The following is a 22778-nucleotide window of genomic DNA, read 5'->3' as shown; positions in this document are numbered from 1 at the left end:
TCAAGTGTGGAGGGTGTCAACTGTAGGGCCTGTCAAAGCCCATTGAGACATACTGTATGTGATTTTGGGCTATAAAAGAAATAAATGTTGTTGTTGTTGTCGTCCGCAGCGCGGCGCTGTTGCGCTCTCGGAATGCTGTCGTGGCGCCGCCGTTCCTGTAGGGGGCGACAGCGCTCCGCGCAGCCCCGCAGTCAAAGCAATAAACGACGGAGAGCAACACGAACACTGCGCTCTTCCTCCCCCTCCTTCCAAAAAAAAAAAAAAAAAAAAAAAGAAAGAAGAAGAAATTATCATAATCAAACAAAAATACCGCGGTTAGCTCTCTCCCCGATCCTAATGAAGGAGCTGCGCCCTGACTGACTCAGGGAGATGGGAATACTCAACATAACAGAGCAGGTGGGCGCGGAGAACGCGGCTTTCTTTATCCCGTTTTCCCGACGCGGACGTGCTAACGCTAGCCCGCCGCCGCGCGGCCTTCCGTGGGTTTAAAGACGCCAGGTCCCTCGCTGCTAATAAACTTCGACCAGCCGGCCCGCCGGCCGTCTAAAACGCTGCCGCGGAGGGCTTGTGGCTCATTCGGAGCTGCGCGGTGCGAGATAATCGGGTCGAGTTTGGTCGCAGCGCCCTTCGATTAGCAGGGTGCAGCGTAACATTAGCGCTTCGATGACGACGGTGCGTTTTCTGCTCTCTGGTAGAAATTTGGCAAACCAGCAGCGCAATGTCGACAGACGTCTAATCTCTATTCTGCGTGTGAAATTCCTCCCTGCGTGTAAAAGACGCGTAATCTGTAGCTTGTGTCGAATCTCTCGAAACCTCCCGAAAGCAGATGGCGCGTAGTCACTAAACAGAATATGTAAAAAAAATATATAAATATGACTGTGCAGAAATGCACAAGGATTAGATAATTATCAATTATGACTAATATGAATGATTAAAATATTGTAGGTATCAGATTTTCTAATTATCGATTGCCCCGTACTGATCCATTTGTGGATGTCTTATAAAGAACATAAATATCATGTATAATTAATGGTAATTTAATATCGTGTTTATTCATCAGAATTTTATTAATTACATGATAAACATTCTGAAACGTTCCATTGTTAATTTTACAAGTGTGCAGGTCACCAGGCAAAATGTAGTTGATTCAATAATAAATGTGTGTGTGAGTTTTCCTCCTCTTTTTTTATTTGATTTTTTTCTCCCCCCCCCAGACACCACTGATCCAGGCTATATTTAGCCGAAATGCAGAAGAAGTGAAGTTTTTGTTGCACAAGAAAGAAGAAGTCAATGCACTGGTAGGTGAACCATCTCAGACTGAAGGAACCTTGTGTGAGGATGTCCCTTAGGAGGTGCTCTGTCTTGCACAGACTCCTGACTAAAATAGGGTGTATATTTCTGTCCAACTCCTGATTGGTCAGCCTGTATACAAGAAAAAGTACTTGACATTTTCCCAGCACATTGACTAGACTGCTTATATGCTCATAAGAATATCAATCTCGCATTCATGTCTTGTTGTGGGTTACAATGAACACGTGCGGATTGTTATATGGTACTATGTGGGAAAGTGAAGTGATTGTCATTATGAAACACAGTAGCACAGGACACGTGCACACTACGAAAATGTGGCCTCTGCTTTTAACCATCACCCTCAAGCCAGAAATCTACTTGCTGTGAGCTACGTATGCGTATATATCCGTAGACGGTTCCATTGTTAACGTTTGTGCTGATACACCTGCATCCGACTGCGAGTCGTAATCTGTAGTGTGTACTCCTTACCACCAGGAGTCAGTGTCCAGGCCACAAACCAGATAATTGAACGAATACCTGTATCTGTCGGTACCCAATCGGTACGACTTGCCCAATCGGTTCCACGCATGCGCATGCATGCATGTTCCAAAGGCCGCCATGTTGCGGCTCGATCTGTCCCAGGTCATAAAATATGTTCATTCACAACTTTATGGGACAGTTAGATCTGGTCTGTGTGTGAGTGTAAATGTATTAAATGTACACACAGTATATGTACATGCCACTGCCAATAAACTCAAAATTCAGATGCCTGTGTGTGTATATAATAGGGATGTGCGATCTATCCTAAATATTGATTCTAGTATCAGTATTGGATCGATACTAGCACAATTGTATCAATGTTGCTCTTCTATATCTGTACCACGTTCCAACAGTCAATGTGACACAGTGACATAACAGAAAGGGGCGGCCCCAGCCTGTTTGGTACCCTGGGTGGGGCAAACTCCGCACCCCCGCGAGCTCAGTACACAAGACAAAACACCCATCGGATGAGTTTACACGGTTAAGTTATCCATGTAAAGAACTGTGGGATATTTTTGACCTTGAGTGATAACCAACAATGCATTTCACACCAGGCTTTTGCAGATATTATTATGTATACATCTCTTTTATGTGTGGATCCAGAAACGCGTTGAATGCCGTTAAGCATTTCATGAGAACCCATCGGGCAGCAACATCGCGGCTTTCGGAGTGCGATCGGGCGAGTGGTACCGATTGGGTACTGACCTCATCTTCAAATTGCCATCTGTTAAATGCAGATCTGGCAACACTACCCCTATAAAATTCCGCAATTATTGCATCTGCTCCATTTATAATGCAGTATTCGGACCACAGCTGTATGTATGTACAGCAAGTATATTTCTGTGTTTGGTGAGCAGTGGGCAGCAGTGTGGGAACGATACCTTGATCAAGAGTACCTTGGCGGTTCAGGCAACCTTCGGATTACGGGTCCGCTTCCTTACCTGCTAGGTCATCGCTGCACCTATATGCAAATTAAACATTGTTCATAGTATACTTAGATACTGTAACTTTTAACATTAACTAGAATCAGAACTGCGACAATTAAATTATTATTTTTTTTTCTCCTCTATTTTCTCATTAAAATCAAACTAGCCATGTTGATTATGTATGCGACCCTTATGACCTCCAGAAATTAACCAGCACAATTTCCAGCTCTTATTTGCCTGCAGTAAACAAGGCCACAGCTAGTTTTGAAAGCGTGATAAGTCCCGTCACAAATTGGCGCTTGTGTGTCAGTGTGACGACTGCACGCGCTGGTTTGAAAGAAGCATTGTTCACCAGTTCACAGCAACTGCTACTGGTGTAAGGGCTGACCTCTCCCTGAATCACACTGCTATACATTGTAATGTGGTTTGCGTTTTAGTCCTGCAAAGTTATTGTATATTTTTAATACTGTGACTAAACCTTGTTACAAACCTGCCCTGCCTTTTTTTTTTCTTTTGCAAAAAGCAATTTTGGCTGCAATTAACAATGTGCATAAGTGCATGTTGCTCACAGTCAATCAAATTAAGTTCTATATTTCAGGACCACGAGCGCCGTACCCCCTTGCATGCTGCTGCTTTTTTGGGTGATGTCCATGTTATGGACCTCCTCATCAAATCGGGTAAGTGTTTTGCTGTCTGTGTGTTTTATGGCTATGTGATTGCTTTCAATTGCTTTTCAGTCAATGAATGTTTACTGATATTGAGTCAAATAAATTCTTTTTCAGGGATTGTGCAGTCAGGGACATACTATAGTTCAGATATTGTCTGTGCCTGTAAACATTTTTTAACAGATGGTTTCTTTGATTGTTCATGCTTTGATTTTATGGCATCTGACGAGAGATCACGTTACTGCAGCTCAGCATGTTCCCACAGGACTGCCACTGGATAGATACACACATCTATACATCTACCTTCCACCAGTCTATCTCTTTTATTTTATTTTATCAAGCACGCTTCCTGTATGTCCTGATATACAAGTTTTAAATGGTTGTAGGTTATTTTGGGTCCATATTATTGTCAAAAAACAAAATTCTTGCATTTTGTCATTATTTGGATACTTCATATAATACTACACATTAAATTAGAACAATGTGGGGTTGAAGTATGTGTTGATTGCATTTTTTCAGATGATTGCAGGGGGGTGGTCATATTCCGGTCAATGTGGTAATGAAATGTTAAGGAAAGATAATGTAATTTTTCTCGGGCACCTTTAGCTTCATGTGCTTTTATTTGAGAAGAGTCTTCATCCAATCCAGACATCCATTTGGTGATGCACTGCGCATACAGATGTACTGAACCTAAGCACAGAACTGGCATTAATCTGAGAGGGAGCGTCGCTTCTGCGCTTCTCTACGCTTTCTCTATTTTTCTCTAAATCTTATGTTCCCTTATAGGTGCTAGTGTAAACGCTAAGGACCAAGGCTGGCTAACTCCACTGCATCGTGCCACTGCTTCAAGGAATGAAGTAAGACTTCAAAACTGCACAGCGAATAATAAGAAACGGAGATGCCACTTTTAGGTGTCCAGTTATTGTTTGAATGTGCTGTTTAAGTTGCTTCTGTTCTGAATTTCTCCGTCATTTTTAGAAGGCAGTAGGAATGCTGCTGAGACATGGAGCCGAAGTCAACGCACGAGACAAATTTTGGCAGACCCCACTTCACGTAGGGGCCGCTAACAAGGCGACGCGTTGTGCAGAGGTTTTAGTGCCCCTGCTGAGCAGCCTGAATGTGGCCGACCGATCTGGCAGGACCGCTTTGCACCACGCCGCACACAGCGGCCACACCGAGGTGATGCACCAGGGTTCGATTCCGTTAGCTTGACTCCTAGTAAAGTGCACGTGTGACGCATTAACGCACAACCAATACAAACACTGCATTGATGCGGGTTCTGAAACCAAGATTGAGGAGACGTTGATTATGGATGTGATTTATAAGTTGATGAGAGCAATTTAATTCATCTTACTACGAGGAATGAGAAAAATGTGTCTGGCTCTCAGGCATAAAGATTGTAAGGCTTGGTCCGTATGAACAGTGCAGTATGAACCAGCATTTGCCAACACTGCAGCTGCCAGTACATTTTGTTATTTCATAGTAATATTGCAAGTCTAACAAGCCACTGTAATCAAAGTCGTGATTTTATCACTGTATATTTCACTTTCAAATAATTAAGAATCATTTCAAAGCTGATGCACAGACTTATTTGACTTAATTATGGCTGGCAATTAGTAAAAAAATGAATTACTTAGTATCTAGAAAAGGAAATTACTTTTGATCAAATAAAAGAAGAAATAAATATTTGTGTACAGTTGTGGCCAAAGGTTTTGAGAGACATAAATATGTGTTTTCACAAAGTTTGCTGCTTCACTTTTTTTAGTTCTTTTTTTTCAGTTGTTTCTGTGGTGTATTGAAGTATAATTACAAGCATTTTATAAGGTTCAAAGGCTTTTATTGACAATTACATCAAGCTCATGCAAATAGTTTTTTTTTTTTTTTTTCAAGACCTCTGCAGTTTGCCCTGTCATGTTGTCAATCAACTTCTGGCGACCCATTCCTTCATAATCAGGACTGGGAATTTGTCGGAATTTGTGGGTTTTTGTTTGTCCACCTGCCTCTTGAGGATTGACTACAAGTTCTCAGTTGGATTAAAGTTCGTGGAGCTTCCTGCTCATAGAACCAAAATTTGTTTTGTTCCCCGAGCCACTTTAGTTATCACCTTGGCCGTATGGCACGGTACTAGAAAAATTTTCCTGGATGGTTGGGAGAAGTTGCTGTCAGGATTTTTTGGTACCATTCTTTATTCACACATAAATGGTCTAAGGATTTTGGCACAAGACAGGACTGATGGTAGCTCTCACCTTTTCTTCACCGGACGGTCATTTTTTAAGATGCCCCAAACAATCAGAAGGCAGCGTCATCAGAGAAAAAGACTTTACCTCAGTCCTCAGCAGTCAATTCCCTCTACTTTTTGTAGAATATCCTTCTCTGACCCTGCAGCTGAATCATGGTGCTTGCTGACCTGAAGCCTTCTTCACTACACTTGATCTTCTCTGATCTCTGCTTGATTTAGGTGCAATCTTAGTAGCAGCAATATCCTCGCCTGTGAAGCCCTTTCTATGCAACGCAATGATGACTGCACGTGTTTCCTTGCAGGTAGCCATGGTTAACAGGGGAAGCATCACCCTCCCAATTTCAAGCATCACCCTCCTTTTAAAGCATCCAGTATCTTATTCTAACTCAATAAGCATGACCGAATGATCTCCAGCCTTGTGCTCCTCCACACTCTCACTGTTAATGAGAGGATCACTGAAATGATCTCAGCAGAAGAGCAGAAGCATCAAACGTTGTGAAAACCAGTGTCGTTCTCAAAACCTTTGGCCACGAATGTTTCCGCTTTTTCATTAGGCCCCAATAAATTCTGAGATTGTACACCGTACATTAATTCTGTTTTTGTTTCATCATCAGATGGTGAATTTGCTCCTGAATCAAGGGGCGAACTTGAGTGCCAGTGACAAGAAGGATCGGCAGGCCATCCACTGGGCTGCTTACTTGGGTGAGTGTCTGTCTGTTTGAATTGAATCATTTTAAGGGCTAAATCTGGAATCTTTGGTCTGCTTAAATAATAACTTATATATATAGTGAGGATTTCTTGATTTGGCAAAAAATATAGCTTGGTGATGTTGAACCTACAGAACAGATTCCTCCCTTAGCTTCCATGCTAAACTTTTAACTTTACCTATAGCAGCTAAGCCACTACTTAAAGCTGCTGTGTATTGACTCCCTTACTCTGATCTGGAATTTGTCCCATTATGACGTTATCGGGGCAATTATTTTTTTTTTACTCTGGAAAAAACGTCGACACGACTTCCCGTCTGTGCGGTTGTGGTTATTGAATGATGTTGATAGCACTTCTATAGGCCGCTCTCTTCCTCGTCCCGCCTCTCTCCCCATCAATAGCATTTAAAGCTACAGACACCGGAACGGCGCGTCCTGAGGAAACCTCATTGTGGGACTGGATCAAAGTGGCTGATCAAAAAGACTGAATTTCAGAGAGAGACTTCAGCACAGATAGGGGACCACTAAGACTGATATCAGGGGACCTTTTAATAATGCTGTCCAGGCTTTGCTGTGATCCATAACTATTATGAGGGTCCATAAACATAAACTCACTGATGAACCTGAAATGGGTGTAGTTACCCATTGGGCAGGACTGGGGCAAGAAAAAAAAATTCCTGTGCTTTATCAAAAAGTGATCACTTCAAACGCATGAAAAGCTGAACACACAGTAGAGGGCACTGTGATGGCAGCCGCCATCATCTTCTATGACCAAGTAGCATAATACAGCGTTATTTCAGAAGTGCTACATTTATTATGAAGCCTAAATTATACAAAATTAATCTTGTAGTTTTCACTTTGATGAGAAAAGTTCCAAATATATGACATTGATCATTTAATATCTTCTCTTTCAGGGCATTTGGAGATCGTAAAGCTGCTGGTGTCACGTAGTGTGGATCCATCTTGCAGAGATAAGCGGGGCTATACCCCTCTTCATGTCGCGGCCATCAGTGGCCATGTCGAGGTGGTGAAGTACTTGTTGCGTCTTGGAGCCGAGGTGAGAGCCCTGAAACAATTTCCTGTCACTGCCACTTAGTACATTCATTTTTACATGGTATAATATGTCCCTGCTGAAATGTAATATATTTTCTGGCATTCAGCTGAGAATATGAAGTCCATGGTGAAAATGGCCTTTTGTTTGCCTTTGTTTATTTGGTTGTGCAGATAATAGCATGTTTATATAACTAATTATCCACAATTATGGAACAAATTGCTGCATCACTGGGCCAGAAAATGTTATCTGAACAATGAAGACCCAAACAATGCGTTGTGTTAGGGTTGCTCTTGCTTAGTTAGATAATGTTGATAGTTGACGTGTCTTTGGGGGCAAATATCAAGTCAATCACACTTTTGTGAAATAAAACTGTCCACTTAAGAAGCAACACTGACAATCAATTTCACATGCTGTTGTGCTAATGGAGTAGACAACAGGTATAAATTAAGGACGATAAGCAAGAGCAGTGTGTGGGGACGGTGCTTGCCTCAGTGGCACCTCCATGGCACCTTGGCGGATCGGGATTTGAACCAGTAACCTTCTGATTACGGTGCCGCCACTGAGCATGACTGTAAATACAGACCTCCATGGGTTGATACATTTAATTTCCATCCATAATTTTTAAGTGGTTTTGTTGTCAGCACATTCAGCTATGTAAAGAACAAAGTATTAAATAAGAATATTTTATTCCTTCAGATCTAGGATTTTTTGGAGCAGTGTATATATTCTTTATTTACGTATTTTCTTCTCTTTATTCTCATCAGATTGATGAACCTAATGCCTTTGGAAACACAGCTCTACACATGGCCTGTTACACTGGGCAGGAAGCAGTGGCCAACGAGCTGGTAAACAGAGGGGCCAATGTGAACCAGCCGAACCAGCGTGGCTGCACACCCCTCCATCTGGCAGCTGTATCCACCAACGGGGCACTTTGCCTTGAGCTGCTAGTCAACAATGGGGCTGATGTCAACATGCAGGTATGTTAACCCTAGCATTTCGGTCGGTTTTTATTTTGTTGGTTAATTAGGGACCTGTCAGCAAAGTTGGCATTAGTTATTAGAACATTAGTGAAGTTCTGTTTCTTTCTATGACTTTCCAGAGTAAAGAAGGGAAGAGCCCTTTGCACATGGCTGCCATTCATGGACGGTTCACACGCTCCCAGATCCTTATTCAGAATGGTAAGCACACAGACACACAATCTGCAAGCATGAATGTTCCCTGTACTGGTATTTTTGATTGCACTCATGCCCTCCTGCTCTTTGTTAGGTGGGGAGATTGACTGTGTAGATAAATATGGCAATACTCCTCTTCATGTTGCTGCTAAGCATGGTCACGAGCTGCTCATCAGCACTCTTATGACTAATGGTGCTGACACAGCCAGGTAAGCATGGCATTCAAACACTTGAATAAAATATCTATTTTTGTGTTTCTTATGTCAGTTTACAGGGGGATTTTTGGGGCCTTTTTGATTTCGATAACTATTTTAAAGTGTGTATCCTGTCCACCAGAGGGGGTACTGTAACAATGCATTGGTTGATGGTATGACGCTAGTAGCCCAGTGGGTAATACACTCTCCTGTCATCATGAAGACCAAAAAGTCACAGGTTCAAACCCCACTTATTATCATAGTATCCCTGAGTAAGTCACTTGTAAAGCGTGTCTGAATAATGTATTTGTTATGTGGCTAACCCTGGACTGTGATGGTGGGTGTGGGGAAAACCCACTGGACCACCAGGAAACCAGGGTTTTATTTTCTGCGATGTGCAAACCAAAATAAACAAATAAATAAAGAAGCAAAAATGACACAAAGCTAATAATCAAAAAAAACTAGTAAGCATTAACAAAATTACAGGGTTCCAGGCGTAATGCCAACAGCGGATTACATTGACACCAAACCCCAAGCGAGGCTGCAACTGAACTATTACTGAGGGGACTAGACCAGCAACTTGCCTGCAGGAATAAAACTAAGAAAGATTACCCCACACAAACTCCCCACTTTTACCCATTTGCCAGGGGACTACTTGTACAACTCCCACACTACAGATATAGTAACCCCAAAAACAAACCAGTATTCCCCCACTGAATGAAATATTGGTGCTCTCCATTGTCAGACTTGAGCTGGGAAGCAGGAAGCATGAGTTTGTATGGTTGTAAGCCAGAGTTATTGCAGAAACCATGGAAAAGGGAAAGTGAAACAGGGAGCGTTATTTACATGTAGTTACTGCTGTTAACGTTATGGAAATGAATTATACATATTTAAAGATGTCTGCGGAAAAACCATTTTAACAGCTCACACAGGGCTCATCTCCAGCATCACCCAGATCCCTAGATCCCCTGGATATAGCACCTACACATACCTGCCCCATCCTTAATACATCAAGTCTCTTACATGTGTATGTGCCTGGACTACTGTCCAGAGTCTATCTCCCTCTCTCGAGGGCAACGGGGAACCTGACTGTGAGAAGGGGGGTTGAACTCGCCGTCACAGCCCACCAAAAGGGGTGAAACAATTACTTAGTTAGTGTGCTACAGCATGAAAAATGATCATCCTATAGCTATATTTGTCCCATGTAATTCTCTGTCCATAGTAAATTGTGTCTTTGCCTCAGCTTTGATTAAAATGCTTGTTTTGTTCAGGCAAGGGATCCATGGAATGTTTCCGCTGCACTTGGCCGTGCTCTACGGGTTTTCAGACTGTTGTCGAAAGTTACTTTCCTCAGGTGAGCTCTATGGTTGTGCTTATGCAGACAGTGCAAATTGCATTGTAAGTGAAAGTTAAGTGATTGTCATTGTGATACACTGCAGCACAGGCAGGGACGTGTGTGGGGACGGTGGTTTGCTCAGTGGCACTTTAGCAGATCGGGATTCGAACCAGCAACCTTCTGATTACGGGCCTGCTTCCTTAACCGCTAGGCCACCACAGCCCAATGCTCAATGGCCTAAAAATAATGGGATTTTTAAGTTGTATTGTCATACATGATATATATTCTGAAATTTCTTCTAAATCACAGAATACATGTTACTTTCAGTTTAACGTAGTCAATTATTTTAATTTAAACCAGAGTATAATAAAGATCAGGACATCAGATCTGGAGAAGTGGCTCACATTTATTACAGATGCCCGCTGCAATGCCTCTTGAAAATTGCTGTGGTCTGCCAGTGAATTCTGAGAACTGAGAATTCTGGTGCAAAACTGGAATTTAAGGATTGATACCAGTACTAATTGGTATCAAAGTCAATACAAAATTTTAGTATCAATTAATATCTGTGAATCTTTTTTCTTGACTCTACCAGGCAGTTCATACTTTGGGTGAAACAACCTTTACAGGTGGAACAAACTGATACGTTGAGAATATTAAGCAACGGCACACTGTTGGTCTTTCTGTTGCAGGTCAGCTGTACAGCATTGTGTCATCTCTGAGTAATGAGCATGTGCTATCAGCAGGGTTTGACATAAACACCCCAGACAGCCTGGGGAGGACCTGCTTACATGCCGCCGCCTCCGGAGGGTAAATGGTTTTTCCTCCATGTAAAAAAAATGGCAACAAAAGTATCTTGTCTTTCTAACCCAGTTAGCAGTGCTGTTATGCATTTGTACACTTCTGACTTTGGACAAGGACTTTTAAGTATTTTTCTTTACCATTCATGTACTTTGTCCCCTCACTTTACAGGAATGTTGAATGTCTTAACTTGCTGTTGAGCAGTGGTGCTGACTTGAGTAAAAAGGACAAGTTTGGAAGGTTAGAAACCTGCAACATTATGGTGCTGTGTCAGGTTTTATATTTGCGATGCTTTCATTTATGTGTTCAATTTCATCTTGTAACCTTGTAAATTCATCTTGTAATTTATTGAAATGTATATATTTATTTTGCCTTATTCTATTCTTTTTTTTCCTCTCTGTACCATTCAGGGCTCCTTTGCACTATGCGGCCGCAAATGGGAATTACCAGTGTACCGTGTCTCTGGTCAGTGCAGGAGCAGAAGTGAATGAGTTGGACCTGAAAGGGTGTAGCCCCTTGCACTTTGCTGCCGCCTCTCAAACGTTCCGCAGGTGTGAGACTCAGACAGACATGCACATCTCACCATAAGTCATTCACAGCATCTACATTTAAAAAATAAGTAAATAACTGGTTGTGGCCTCTGGTGCTTGTGCTTTTTATATTGTGTTGTGAAGCGATGGCTTTTTTTTTACGTAATGCACCATCACCCCATCTGACATTGAACCCACAACTTAATTTTACGTAATTGTCTGAACTTGTCAGTGGACTTATTTTGCCAGCATGTGGGCCCATTTTTCCTGATTGAATTTTTTTTTCCCCTAGAGTGGACAAGCACTTTTCTGGTGACCACCAGAGTGAGGAGAGGGACAAGGAAGCTCTTCTGTAAGATCATTTTAAGTATAATCTTCTGCTCTGCTGTAGGTTTTGTGAAGCTGTGTGGTTAATGATGGTAAGGAATGTGTTTGTAGATGTTTGGAGTACTTGCTGGACAATGGGGCTGATCCGGCCCTGCGCAACAGCAGAGGTTACAGTCCAGTGCACTATGCAGCTGCTCATGGCAGCAAGCAGAACCTGGAGTTGGTGAGTCCTTATAACAGCATCATAAATCGTTTCATTTAGAAGGATTTTACACGGTTCAGGTCAATTTGGACGTTTACCTGATCATACATGGCAGAATTTCTAGCAACAGTGTGTGACGAAATGCTCACAGGAGCATAGTAGCAGCAACCAATCCAATATAGGTTGCTTAACCAACTGGTTTTTATAACTTTCTGCACACAACACAAGTTGCCAGACCAACAATTGAGTTCAGTGACACACAATGTCCATGTTAATGCCTCCGCTACGTTCATGTAAGCACAACTGCAAGCAGATCTGATTTTCCTCCAAAGCTGATCATTTAATAAAACTATTTATTGTTTCTGTTGTGTTGCCAAATAGCTGACACATGAATGAGTAGTGGGGGCATCTTTTATGTTTATTTCAAAAGTCATGCTGAGTGCTTTTATGGCTTACTCAAATTATAGTGTCATTTTAGTCACACCCCTAATGACTTTTTTTTTTTTTTTCCTTCAGCTGTTGGAAATGTCTTTCAACTGCTTGGGAGATGTTGAAAGCAGCATTCCTGTTAGCCCTTTGCACTTAGCTGTAAGTAAAATATGGCTGATTATGATGAAAATTCGGCCAATAGTTTTCTGACATCATGCTCCCTCTCTCAGGCGTATAATGGTCACTGTGAAGCTCTTCGTGTTCTTTCGGAGACTCTGGTCAGTTTGGATGTGCGGGATGCCGGAGGCCGCACTGCTCTTTATCTGGCCGCACAGAGGGGACATGCAGCGTGTGCCGAGGTGCTCTTGGCTCATGGGGCCTCCTGTGTCCTGAAGGAACACTGTCGCAAGTGGACCCCACTACATGTGGCAGGTGCGCATAAGCAAAGTGGGGTTTTCCTCTGTCTTGATGTACAACCCACAAGTTGGGACAGGGTGAAAAATGTGAAATAAAAAAAAAACAACTCAGTAATTCACAAATTTCCCTACACTTTTATTTCATTGCAGACAATATGAACAGTCAACAATAGTCAACATTTTTCTTTTTTGTAAAAAAAAAAAAAAAAGCAGCATCGAGGAAAGGCCTACTCCTTTATTAGCAAAGATGGGCAGAGGATCGCCAGTTTTGCCACCAAGTGCGGGCAAAAATCTTTGAAATGATGAAATGAGAAAGCTAGGAAGAGATTTGGGCATTCCTCCCTCTACAGTGCATAACATAGTGAAAGGAATCAGGGAATCTGGAGAAATTACCGTGTGCAAAGGCCAAGGACGCAGGTCGTAGTCTCCGAGCCCTCAGACGCCACTGCATTAAAAACCGTCGTTCATCAATAAGTGATATAACTGCGGGGGCTCAGGATTACTTCAGGAAGTCACTCTCAAGCACTACATTACATTAGGAAATGCCAGCTAAAACTGTACTGGGCCAAAAGGAAGCCCTAATACATAGTGTCCACAAGCGCTGTCGACTTCTCTGGGCTCGGAGGCATCTGCAATGGTCCATTGTGCAGTGGAATGTGTTATTTGGATATTTTTTTTTACAATCAAATTATGTTGACAAGAAAAAACAGGAATTATTTGGTGTTCATACTGTCTGCAATGAAATACAATTTGAGGGGGGAAAAAAAAAAAGTTATATTCACATTTTTCACCCTGTCCCAACCTTTTCTGATTTGGGTTTGTATATGTACAGTGCATCCAGAAAGAATCCACACTTTTTCCACATTTTGTTATAGCATTATTCCAAAATGGATTAAATTAATTATTTACTCAGAATTCTACACAGAACACACAATAAATTATTAACAATAAAAAAAATAAGGCAGCACATACACACACATACACACACACACACACACACACACACACACACATATATACATTCACAGTATTCACAGCCTTTGCCATGAAGCTCAAACCTGAGCTCAGGTACCTCCTGTTTCCCCTGATCATCCTTGAAATGTTTCTGCATCTTAAATGGAGTTGAGCTGTGGAAAAAAACAGTTGATTGGACCTGATTTGGAAATATGCGGAATGTTACAGAAAAACATCTTCTGCTTTGAAGGGCCCAATGAGCACAGTGGACTCAATTGTCCGTGGAAGAAGTTCTAAACAACCAGGACTCTTCCTAGAGCTGGCCAGCCACCTAAACAGAAGCCACTCCTTAGTATGAGGTACATGGCAGTTTGCCAAAAGGCACCTGAAGGCCTCAGACCATGAGAAACAAAATGAACATTTTGACAAAACCAGGCACCGCTCATCACCAAGCCAATACCCATCCCTACAGTGAATTATGTAGCAGGGATGTTTTTCAGCTGCTGGAACTGGGAGATAGTCATGATAGAGGGAAAAAACGTCCTGGATTAAAACCTGCTCCAGCTTTTGATCTCGATGGTTCATTTTTCAGCAGGACAGAAACCCTAAACCCACAGTTAAGATAGTAGCCCAGCCAGAACCCAGACTTGAATCCGATTGAACATCTCTGGAGAGATCTTAAAATGGCTGTGCACTGCTTCCCATCCAACCCGATGGAGCTTGAGAGGTGCTGCAAAGAGGAATAGGCCAAACTGGCCAAGGATAGGTGGGCCAAGCTTGTGGCATCATATTCAAAAAAGTCTTGAGGCTGTAATTGCTGCCAAAAAGTGCATCTACAAAGCATAGAGTTTTCTCCATTTTTTTTTTATACATTTATGAAAACCTCAAGTAGACTTCGTCATGTTGTCTTAATGGGGTGTTGTGTAGAAATCTGTTGTATTGTAATGAATCCATTTTGGTATACTGTGTTACGTTACAATGTGTATTGTGCACTGTGAATACTTTCTGTATGTACTGTATATTTATTGAATTTGTCTAAAATGAGAAAGTATGGTTTTAACCATAAATTTAGAAATTGTCTTATTATGTGACTCACAGTATGTTTTGTGTGTGTGTGTGTGTGTGTGTGTGTGCGTGTGTGCGCGTGCATTAATCAGCTGCCAATGGCCATACAGACTGCCTGCTTATGTTAGTGAACAGGACAGAAACTGCAGACATCATTGAAGTTACAGATATACAAGGACAGTAAGTATGATTTTACTTTTGCTGTGACTGTTATTTGTGTGCGTAATATATGCAATAGGAGGCGGCATAGTGACTGACGTGACTCTGAAACTGTAGATACACTGATCTGCGGTTTCATAGAATTTTACTATTTAGTATTTTAGCATTAATATTTGCTGCTTGTCTGTAGGACCGCCCTGATGCTGGCTGCGCTTGGCAGCCACACGGACTGTGTGCATCTGCTGCTGGAGCGAGGAGTCGCACCTGACACCGGTGATAAGTGGAGCCGCACTGCGTTGCACCGTGCTGTAAGTTTGATGATAGAATGGCTGCATCACTCTGCCTGGTTCTTTTTGTCAGTAAAACCTAGTAGAGTTAATAGTATAATAGGCAGCAGTATGTCAATATTGCTAAATATTCAATATTCAGTTACATTTATTGATCATTTATGGGCTATTGCTATCTGATACAATGCTTAGCTTTGTTTTGTTTTTATACCCTTGTCATATTGTCAAGAAAAAAATACTTAATTAGGATAATTAGGAAGTAGCCTGAAAAATGTGTTGGCATTCAGCCAAGTATCATCTTATTCAGAATTGCTGTTTTACATTTACAGCATTTATAAGACTTCTTCCAGAGCAACTTACAATCAGTAGGGACAGTCCTCCTGGAGACACTCAGGGTAAAGTGTCTTGCTCAGGAACCACCTCATAGAACTGTCAGTATATACACTACTCAAAATAAGTTATATTATAATAAGGCATATTGTTTACCTGAGTGCTCTGACTTTTAATGAAATAAGTAAAAGTTCCCTTTGATATGTATGAGAAGAAACACCATTTTCATTAGTTTAATATTTATTACCCCAAAAATCTAGACAATAATAAAGATAGCCCCAAATAACAAAAATTGACAATGTCAGTAGCGGGTTTTTCCACCATTTGCCGCAATAACAGCTTGACAGTGACATGCTCCTCACTTGCCTCATGTTGTTCTGAGGCAATGCGCTCCACTCTTCCACAAGTGCTACACACAGTTCTGCCAGGTCACGTGGGGGTGGGGTACGATCATTAAGTCTCTGGTCCCAGACGTGCTCTATGGGGTTCAGGTCAGGGGAGGCACTCCAACTTCCTGAAGTCGAGCTGTGACAATTTTGCCATGATGTGGTGGAGCATTATCATCCATGAACAGAATGTCTGGGTGTGCTGGCAGAATTGGGGGATGATGATGGGTTCTATGATGTCTCTGAAGTAAGAACGTGCAATGACTGAATCATGTACAAAAACCTCAGCGTATCGCTCAACTCCCCTTCTCCAGCAACTCTCTGCAAGGTGACGCAGGATGCAGTGAACAGGACAGAAGACAACTGCTGCATTGTCCAGATCACATGGTCTTGTGCCCACTGCAAACATTCACGATGGTGTCTTGGTATCAGTGGAGTCACCTGCAATGGTCATCTGGCATTCAAGCCAAAGTGGTGGAGTCACATTCTTTAGTCTAGGGGTCTGGAAACCCCTCACATCTCGTAAACGGGCCTGCAGCTTTGTGGCTGTTGCATAACGATGTCTGAGTGTTTAGGTCCTGGTCATCATTGCGCTCTGTCACTCGTGCGGCTCCACTCCTGGGTCTGTCATGAATTCTGCCAGTAGTTCTGTGTCTTGAAGCAAGTCTGCTGATGACACTTTGAGACACACCAAGTTCACGAGCAACATCTGACTGCCTGCCACCAACCCGAAAGCGCGTTAATGCCAGGTGACCCTGCTCGTCTGTTAAGTGACATTGTGTGTTCATGGCTGTTTGAATGATGAACTTGGAATGACTTACTGACAATACCAGCTTTTTATACCCACAGAATGTTGAAATTGATGCCATGTTGAGAAAGGTTGTCTCTTGGTATTGGCCCCAATATAAGGCACAAATGCATGCAATGAGACAAATACATAGACTCACCTCATTTTGTGTTTTCTATCACCCTAATACAATTGCCTCCCTATCCCAAAAATGTTTAAAGTGAAACAAACACCTTATGTATGACATCCACTATATCTCTCACAATATCCCTATAACTTATTGTGTGTGTGTATTATTTATTTATTTATTTATTTATTTATTTTGCTGATTAAACAGTTTGAAATGTCAAAACTGTGCAGTGAACTTGGCTGCCTTTCAATGAACAATGAATGAATATCAGATAAAATAGTCCTAAATCCTGTAAAGCTACTTAATATGACAAAAGCCTCTCTTGGGATGCTGTATCTCAGAAACGTTTCAGGACACCCAAAATGATGTGGGGCTGTAGTTTGGATTTAGTGTGACTAAATCTAGAAAGGAAAGTGTATTTTCGCTTATATTGGCCAAAGTTGAAACAAGTAAATTTTTTGTGTATCTCTTTCCGCTTCAGGCGGTGGTGAGCAGTGAGGAGTGCACTTCTGCCCTGCTGGAGCATGGCGCGCTGGCACTATGCCGGGACATTCGCGGCCGGACGCCGCTACACCTCGCAGCCTCCTGCGGACACAGTGAGGTGCTGAGGATTCTTCTGGCAGCGGCCGAGGGCTCCGACCCACTGGACTCCCTGCTGGACTACAACAGCTACACGCCTGCCCACTGGGCAGCCTATCATGGTAATGTCTAAATATTTTGACTTTAAAAGGCCTGCTAGTCTTCAACTATATGATGTGGAATAGGACAGCTGCGAGGGAGCAGTAAGAAGCCATGAAAGGCTTCCGGGGAGCAGTGTGTAGGGATCCTTGGTGGTTCGGGATTGGAATTACCGATTACCGGTCTGTTTTCATTACCCGCTAGGCCAACCACAAAGCCAGACAACACTGGTACCCAGGACAAATAAGTTTGAGAAACGCTGGACTAGGACAACCTTTTGATTTCATGGTTGATTGTAATTTTAAACATGAAATTAGGTACTTGTATTCCACTGCTGGATATATGAATATTTCCCCTTTCTGTTGCTTTTAGGGCATAAGGACTGTTTGGAAGCTTTACTTGAACACAAACCATTTAGTATCCATGAGGGTAACCCCTTCACCCCATTGCACTGTGCTCTGTGAGTACCTTCAGCTTCCGACCTGAAAACCTGCCTTTTTCCGAAACACTGATTATGTGCAATGACGTAACTGTACAATTTTCACCTTCGCAGAATAAATGGCCATGATGGTGCTGCTAAACTGTTGGTGGAAACTGCGGGAACACAGATGGTTAATTTTCGAGACGCCAAAGGAAGGTGTGTAATTGCAAAGAATTTTTCCATCTTTTTGATGTTTTGTGAAATAATTGATTAATTCAGTATTTCAAACAGCTAAAATCAAAGCACACATGGTTAGTAATGTGCTCAGTCTTTTTAGCACATTGAACAAGATTGATTGCAAATCAGTTTTTACAATTGCAATGAAGTTGGTACGTTGTGTAAAAGGCAAAGAAAAACAATAAAACCACTGATTTGCAAATACCTATATTCATTTGAATACACTACAAAGACAAGATATCTAATGTTCACATGGATAAAATAAAAAAAAAAAAGTCTTATGTGCATCTACAAATGCACCGTGGCTTCATAGTAAAAGTGTGCCGGTACCTGGTTTATACCAAAAGCATAAGAAACCCCCCACCCTCCTTTCTCCCTTAATTTTGTGCCCATGTATATAAATTCAGGTGTTAATCTGGGTTTTGTTGTTTTTAAGGCTTTGTTGTTTTAAGGCTTTGGACACACTTTCTCATTCAATGTGTTTTCTTTATTTTCATGACCATTTACGTTGGTAGATTCTCACTGAAGGCATCAAAACTATGAATGAACACATGTGGAGTTCTGTACTTAACAAAAAAAGGTGAAATAACTGAAAACATGTTTTATATTCTAGTTTCTTTGCTCTGGTTACTGCTTTGCACACTCTTGGCATTCTCTCGATGAGCTTCAAGAAGTCGTCACCTGAAATGCTTTTCCAGCAGTCTTGAAGGAGTTCCCAGAGGTGTTTAGCACTTGTTGGTCCATCTCACCCCAAACCATCTGAATTGGGTTCAGGTCCTGTGAATGTGGAGGCCAGGTCATCTGCCGCAGCACTCGCTCTCCTTCTTGGTCAAGTAGCCCTTACACAGCCTGGAGGTGTGTTTTGGGGTCATTGTCCTGTTGAAAAATAAGTGATTGTGTTTAGTTGGACAATCCGGATGGGACGGCATTTCGCTGCAGGATGCTGTGGTAGCCATGCTGGTTCAGTGTGCATTCATGTTTGAATAAATCCCCAACAGTGTCACCAGCAAAACACCCCCACATCATCACACCTCCTCCTCCATGCTTCACAGTGGGAACCAGGCATGTGGAATCAATCCGTTCACGTCTCGAAACGTTCTGTGTCTCACAAAAGATCTCAAATTTGGACTTATCAGACCAAAGCACAGATTTCCACTGGTCTTCCTTTTCTGGGTCAGTCCTCATATGTGCTAGTTTCGTTGTAGCGCTTGATGTTTTTTGCGACTCCACTCAAGTTTTTGCAATTTTCCAGACTGACTGTCCTTCTTTTCTTAAAGTAATGATGACCACTCGTTTTTATTTAGTTAGCTGATTGGTTCTTGCCATAATATGAATTTTAACAGTTGTTCAATTGGGCTGTCGGCGGTGTAGTAACCTGACCTCTGCACAACACAACTGATTGTCCCAACACCATTGATAAAGCAAGAAATTCCACTAATTAACTCTGTGAAGTGAAAACCATTTCAAGTGACGACCTCTTGAAGCTCATCGAGAGAATGCCAAAGCAGTAAAGGGTGGCTATTTTGAAGAAACTAGAATATAAAACCTGTTTTCAGTTATTTCACCTTTTTTTGTTAAGTACATAACTCCACATGTGTTCATTCATGGTTTTGATGCCTTCAGTGAGAATCTACCAATGTAAATGGTCATGAAAATGAAGAAAACACATTGTATGAAAAGGTGTGTCCAAACTTTTGGCCTGTGTGTGTGTGTGTATGTGTATATGTTTATTTTTCTTATGTCTGATTCCCTGCTATAGAACTCCATTGCATGCTGCTGCCCGAGCAGAAAGTGTTGCTGGGCTGCAGCTGGCTCTGGTCCAAGGGTCAGAGGTCAACGCAGTAGATCACGCCGGACACTCTGCACTGATGATTGCAGCTGATAATGGCCACTCTTCCCATGTTGGTATGTTGCCGAACGTGTTTAGAAATATTCTTATTTGTAGTTTGAGCATGGTTCTGGCACTATATGATGATTTATTTTTCTCCTCTCCGTTTCAACTTTTTTTTTTTTATTGTTCCTGTACGTTGCAGAGATCCTGCTTCACCAGGCCAAGGCAGACCTCACCCTGCTGGACATCAACAACAACACAGCCCTGCACCTGGCCTGCAGCAAGGTCTGAACTTCAGTGAATATGAATTAAAAAATACAATACAAAAATGTTTTTATTGTGTTCAGTCTTTGCATGTACCGACCCGTCTGATTTTCCCCTCTGCAGGCTCATGAAATGTGCGCACTCCTGATCCTGGCAGAAATCGATGACCTATCTCTCATCAATGCAACAAACAGTGCACTGCAAATGTCAGTAGTTTTTTTTTTTTTTTTTTTTAAATGTAGATATTTTAATATTTTCTTTTTTATTTTCCTTTTCTCATCATTGTGTATATGTAAATGTGTATGTGTGCTCATCTCTCCAGGCCCCTGCATATTGCAGCGCGGAATGGTCTGGCCACTGTGGTTGAGGTCCTGCTGAGCCGAGGCGCCACGGTGTTGGCAGTGGATGAGGAGGGTGAGTGATAAAATAACTCACAGGTTATATACAGCTCTGGGGAAAAAATAAAACACGTTCTTCAATAAATTGGTGATCAAATTTGAATAAAAGTTGTTTAACTGGAATCCTTACAAGTGGAAATAATTTTCAATATAAACTTATAATTTTAACTAATTTTAGTCTGTCCACTAAGTAATATAATAATAGGAGGGTTAAGTGCACAGCGGTGGTTCTTAAACCTCTCCTTGTTTTGTGAGATTTGATTGATCTCATCATGTTGAAGGTGAAGAAAATGTATTAAAAAAAATTATGGACATTGAATGCAGTCATAGATATTGCAATGAATTTATGCCAATGCCCTTAGCTTTGTGTCTATTGTGATTTCTCACTCAGGCCACACCCCAGCTCTGGCCTGCGCTCCTAATAAAGATGTGGCCGACTGTCTGGCTCTCATTCTCTCCACCATGAAGCCTTTTCCTCCCAAAGACCCCAGCGGCGGCGGCAACTACAGCCTCAACCTCCTGAAGCACTGCGGCATCGCCGCCACCCGCCGCCACCTCCCCAACGGCAGCCTGCGGCACGGCTACGCCAAGGACCGGCCTGGCACTGTGGGGCTGGACAGCTGCCTCACCGAGTGAGAGACTTGATAACACACACGCACATGCTCATACGCCCATTCCTTGCCCCTCCCCTCGCCCAAAGACCATCCCCATATACTCACCACAACTGGATCATGCTATACAAGTGCAGTACAACACTTTATGTGATGAGTGTGTGTGTGTGTGTGTGTGAGTGTGTGCATGTCATTGTGTGCATATATGATCAGAATTTATCTGAAAGGTGCGGTCAAACCTTTATGCAAATGTGTCGTTCTGTGTTCTTGTTACAATCCCTCAAACTCCACTAGCGCTGGTTGTAACACCATTGTTGACCATCTGTTTACCTCACGTCATCCTGAAAATACCCCAACCGCTCAGAACCGGAGGAGAACCGGCTTGTCGAAAGAATTGCAATGGCATTGTGAGCAGTAGATGGCGAACGATGGTGGAGTCACGAGACCACACGGGTTTGACTGCACAGCAAAGTGGGTTGGGAGGTGCAGACAAACCATCATGAAGAGTGCTGGTGAAAACTTCTGATATTTCTGATCTAGTCGTGTCATTCCCGCTGGCAGCTGTTTTTCAGTGGATTTTAGTTTACCTTTCATTTACCATGGTTTGGGTTTAAAAAAAAAAAAAAAAAAAGTAATAATAATCTGCTGTTGGAATTTTTGGGCACAGCAAGTAATGTGGGGTTTGTTTGCACTCGTGCCTGGCCTGCCAATGAAATACTGAATGAAGGAAATGTGAGGATCTACTCACAGAGAAAAATATGCTTACAACAAATGCCGTTTTTTTTTTTTTTTTTTTGTGCGTGCGTGCGTGTGGAAGTTTCTGGATGTCTTACAGTGCTGTGCCTATACTGCTGATAATGCTACTTTTTTCGGAGGGGTAGAACTTTCATGCTCACAGTGTATTACACACCACCCTCTGATCGACCACTCTACCCAGAAGCACGTGGAATTCTTAAAAGAGAACAATTATAGGGTTAATCTGAAAAGTTCAAGAGAAAACGGGGAGGCAAAATACAAAACATCTTCCTGAAAGTTCTGCTGGGTGAACTGTTTTTGTCTCGATTTTGTCTTATTAGGTGTACTAGCTTACGTGTTCCTATAAAACAAAAGTTGCTGCTGTGGGGATAGGTTTATTCAAACATTTTTTTTTTTGTGTTTTTGTTTAAGCAATATATCATTAGAGCCTTCAAAATATTCTTACCTCTTGCATCTTTTGAGCTTTATGGGTAATTTTTTTTTTTTTTTTTTTTTGCTGTAATGAGGGAAGGATAATTTATTTAACATGCAGCCATTCTGAATGTTAAACTTGTTTGCTTTCGTCTGTCACATGAGAAACAATTGGTACATATCATTTGAGACACTAGACGTATTCAGTTTCCACCAAATTATGAATCACCAAAAAGAAAAATCTAAAATGA

At 42.0% G+C, this 22778-nt stretch overlaps 1 protein-coding gene across 1 annotated transcript; it reads left to right on the top strand.

The window, feature by feature from the left end:
* Positions 1 to 244: 244 nt before the first annotated feature.
* ankrd52a (ankyrin repeat domain 52a) lies at positions 245 to 22139 on the top strand. The gene is made up of 28 exons (XM_028997890.1): positions 245 to 396; positions 1215 to 1298; positions 3355 to 3433; positions 4208 to 4278; positions 4400 to 4600; positions 6275 to 6362; positions 7279 to 7421; positions 8183 to 8395; positions 8518 to 8596; positions 8685 to 8799; positions 10056 to 10138; positions 10810 to 10927; positions 11090 to 11158; positions 11329 to 11469; positions 11741 to 11800; positions 11887 to 11998; positions 12494 to 12565; positions 12637 to 12838; positions 14934 to 15021; positions 15191 to 15308; positions 17402 to 17621; positions 17971 to 18058; positions 18152 to 18235; positions 20016 to 20161; positions 20290 to 20372; positions 20475 to 20557; positions 20674 to 20765; positions 21141 to 22139. Exons 1-28 carry the CDS (start codon positions 370 to 372, stop codon positions 21383 to 21385), a joined length of 3204 nt encoding a protein of 1067 aa, XP_028853723.1. The 5' UTR covers positions 245 to 369; the 3' UTR covers positions 21386 to 22139.
* The last annotated feature ends 639 nt before the right edge of the window (positions 22140 to 22778 follow it).

This window comes from Denticeps clupeoides, chromosome 12, assembly GCF_900700375.1.
Source record: "Denticeps clupeoides chromosome 12, fDenClu1.1, whole genome shotgun sequence".
NCBI lineage: Eukaryota > Metazoa > Chordata > Actinopteri > Clupeiformes > Denticipitidae > Denticeps > Denticeps clupeoides.
Note: the sequence above shows the minus strand (reverse complement) of the source record. Positions and strands in the feature narration are given on the sequence as shown.

Excerpts from the sequence above, each read along its gene's own strand:
- ankrd52a (XM_028997890.1), top strand. The coding sequence starts at position 370 with ATGGGAATACTCAACATAACAGAGCAG. Across the intron at positions 4,601-6,274 it reads CACACAGCGGCCACACCGAG|ATGGTGAATTTGCTCCTGAA; the intron begins GTGATGCACCAG and ends TTTCATCATCAG. Across the intron at positions 18,059-18,151 it reads ACCCCATTGCACTGTGCTCT|AATAAATGGCCATGATGGTG; the intron begins GTGAGTACCTTC and ends TCACCTTCGCAG.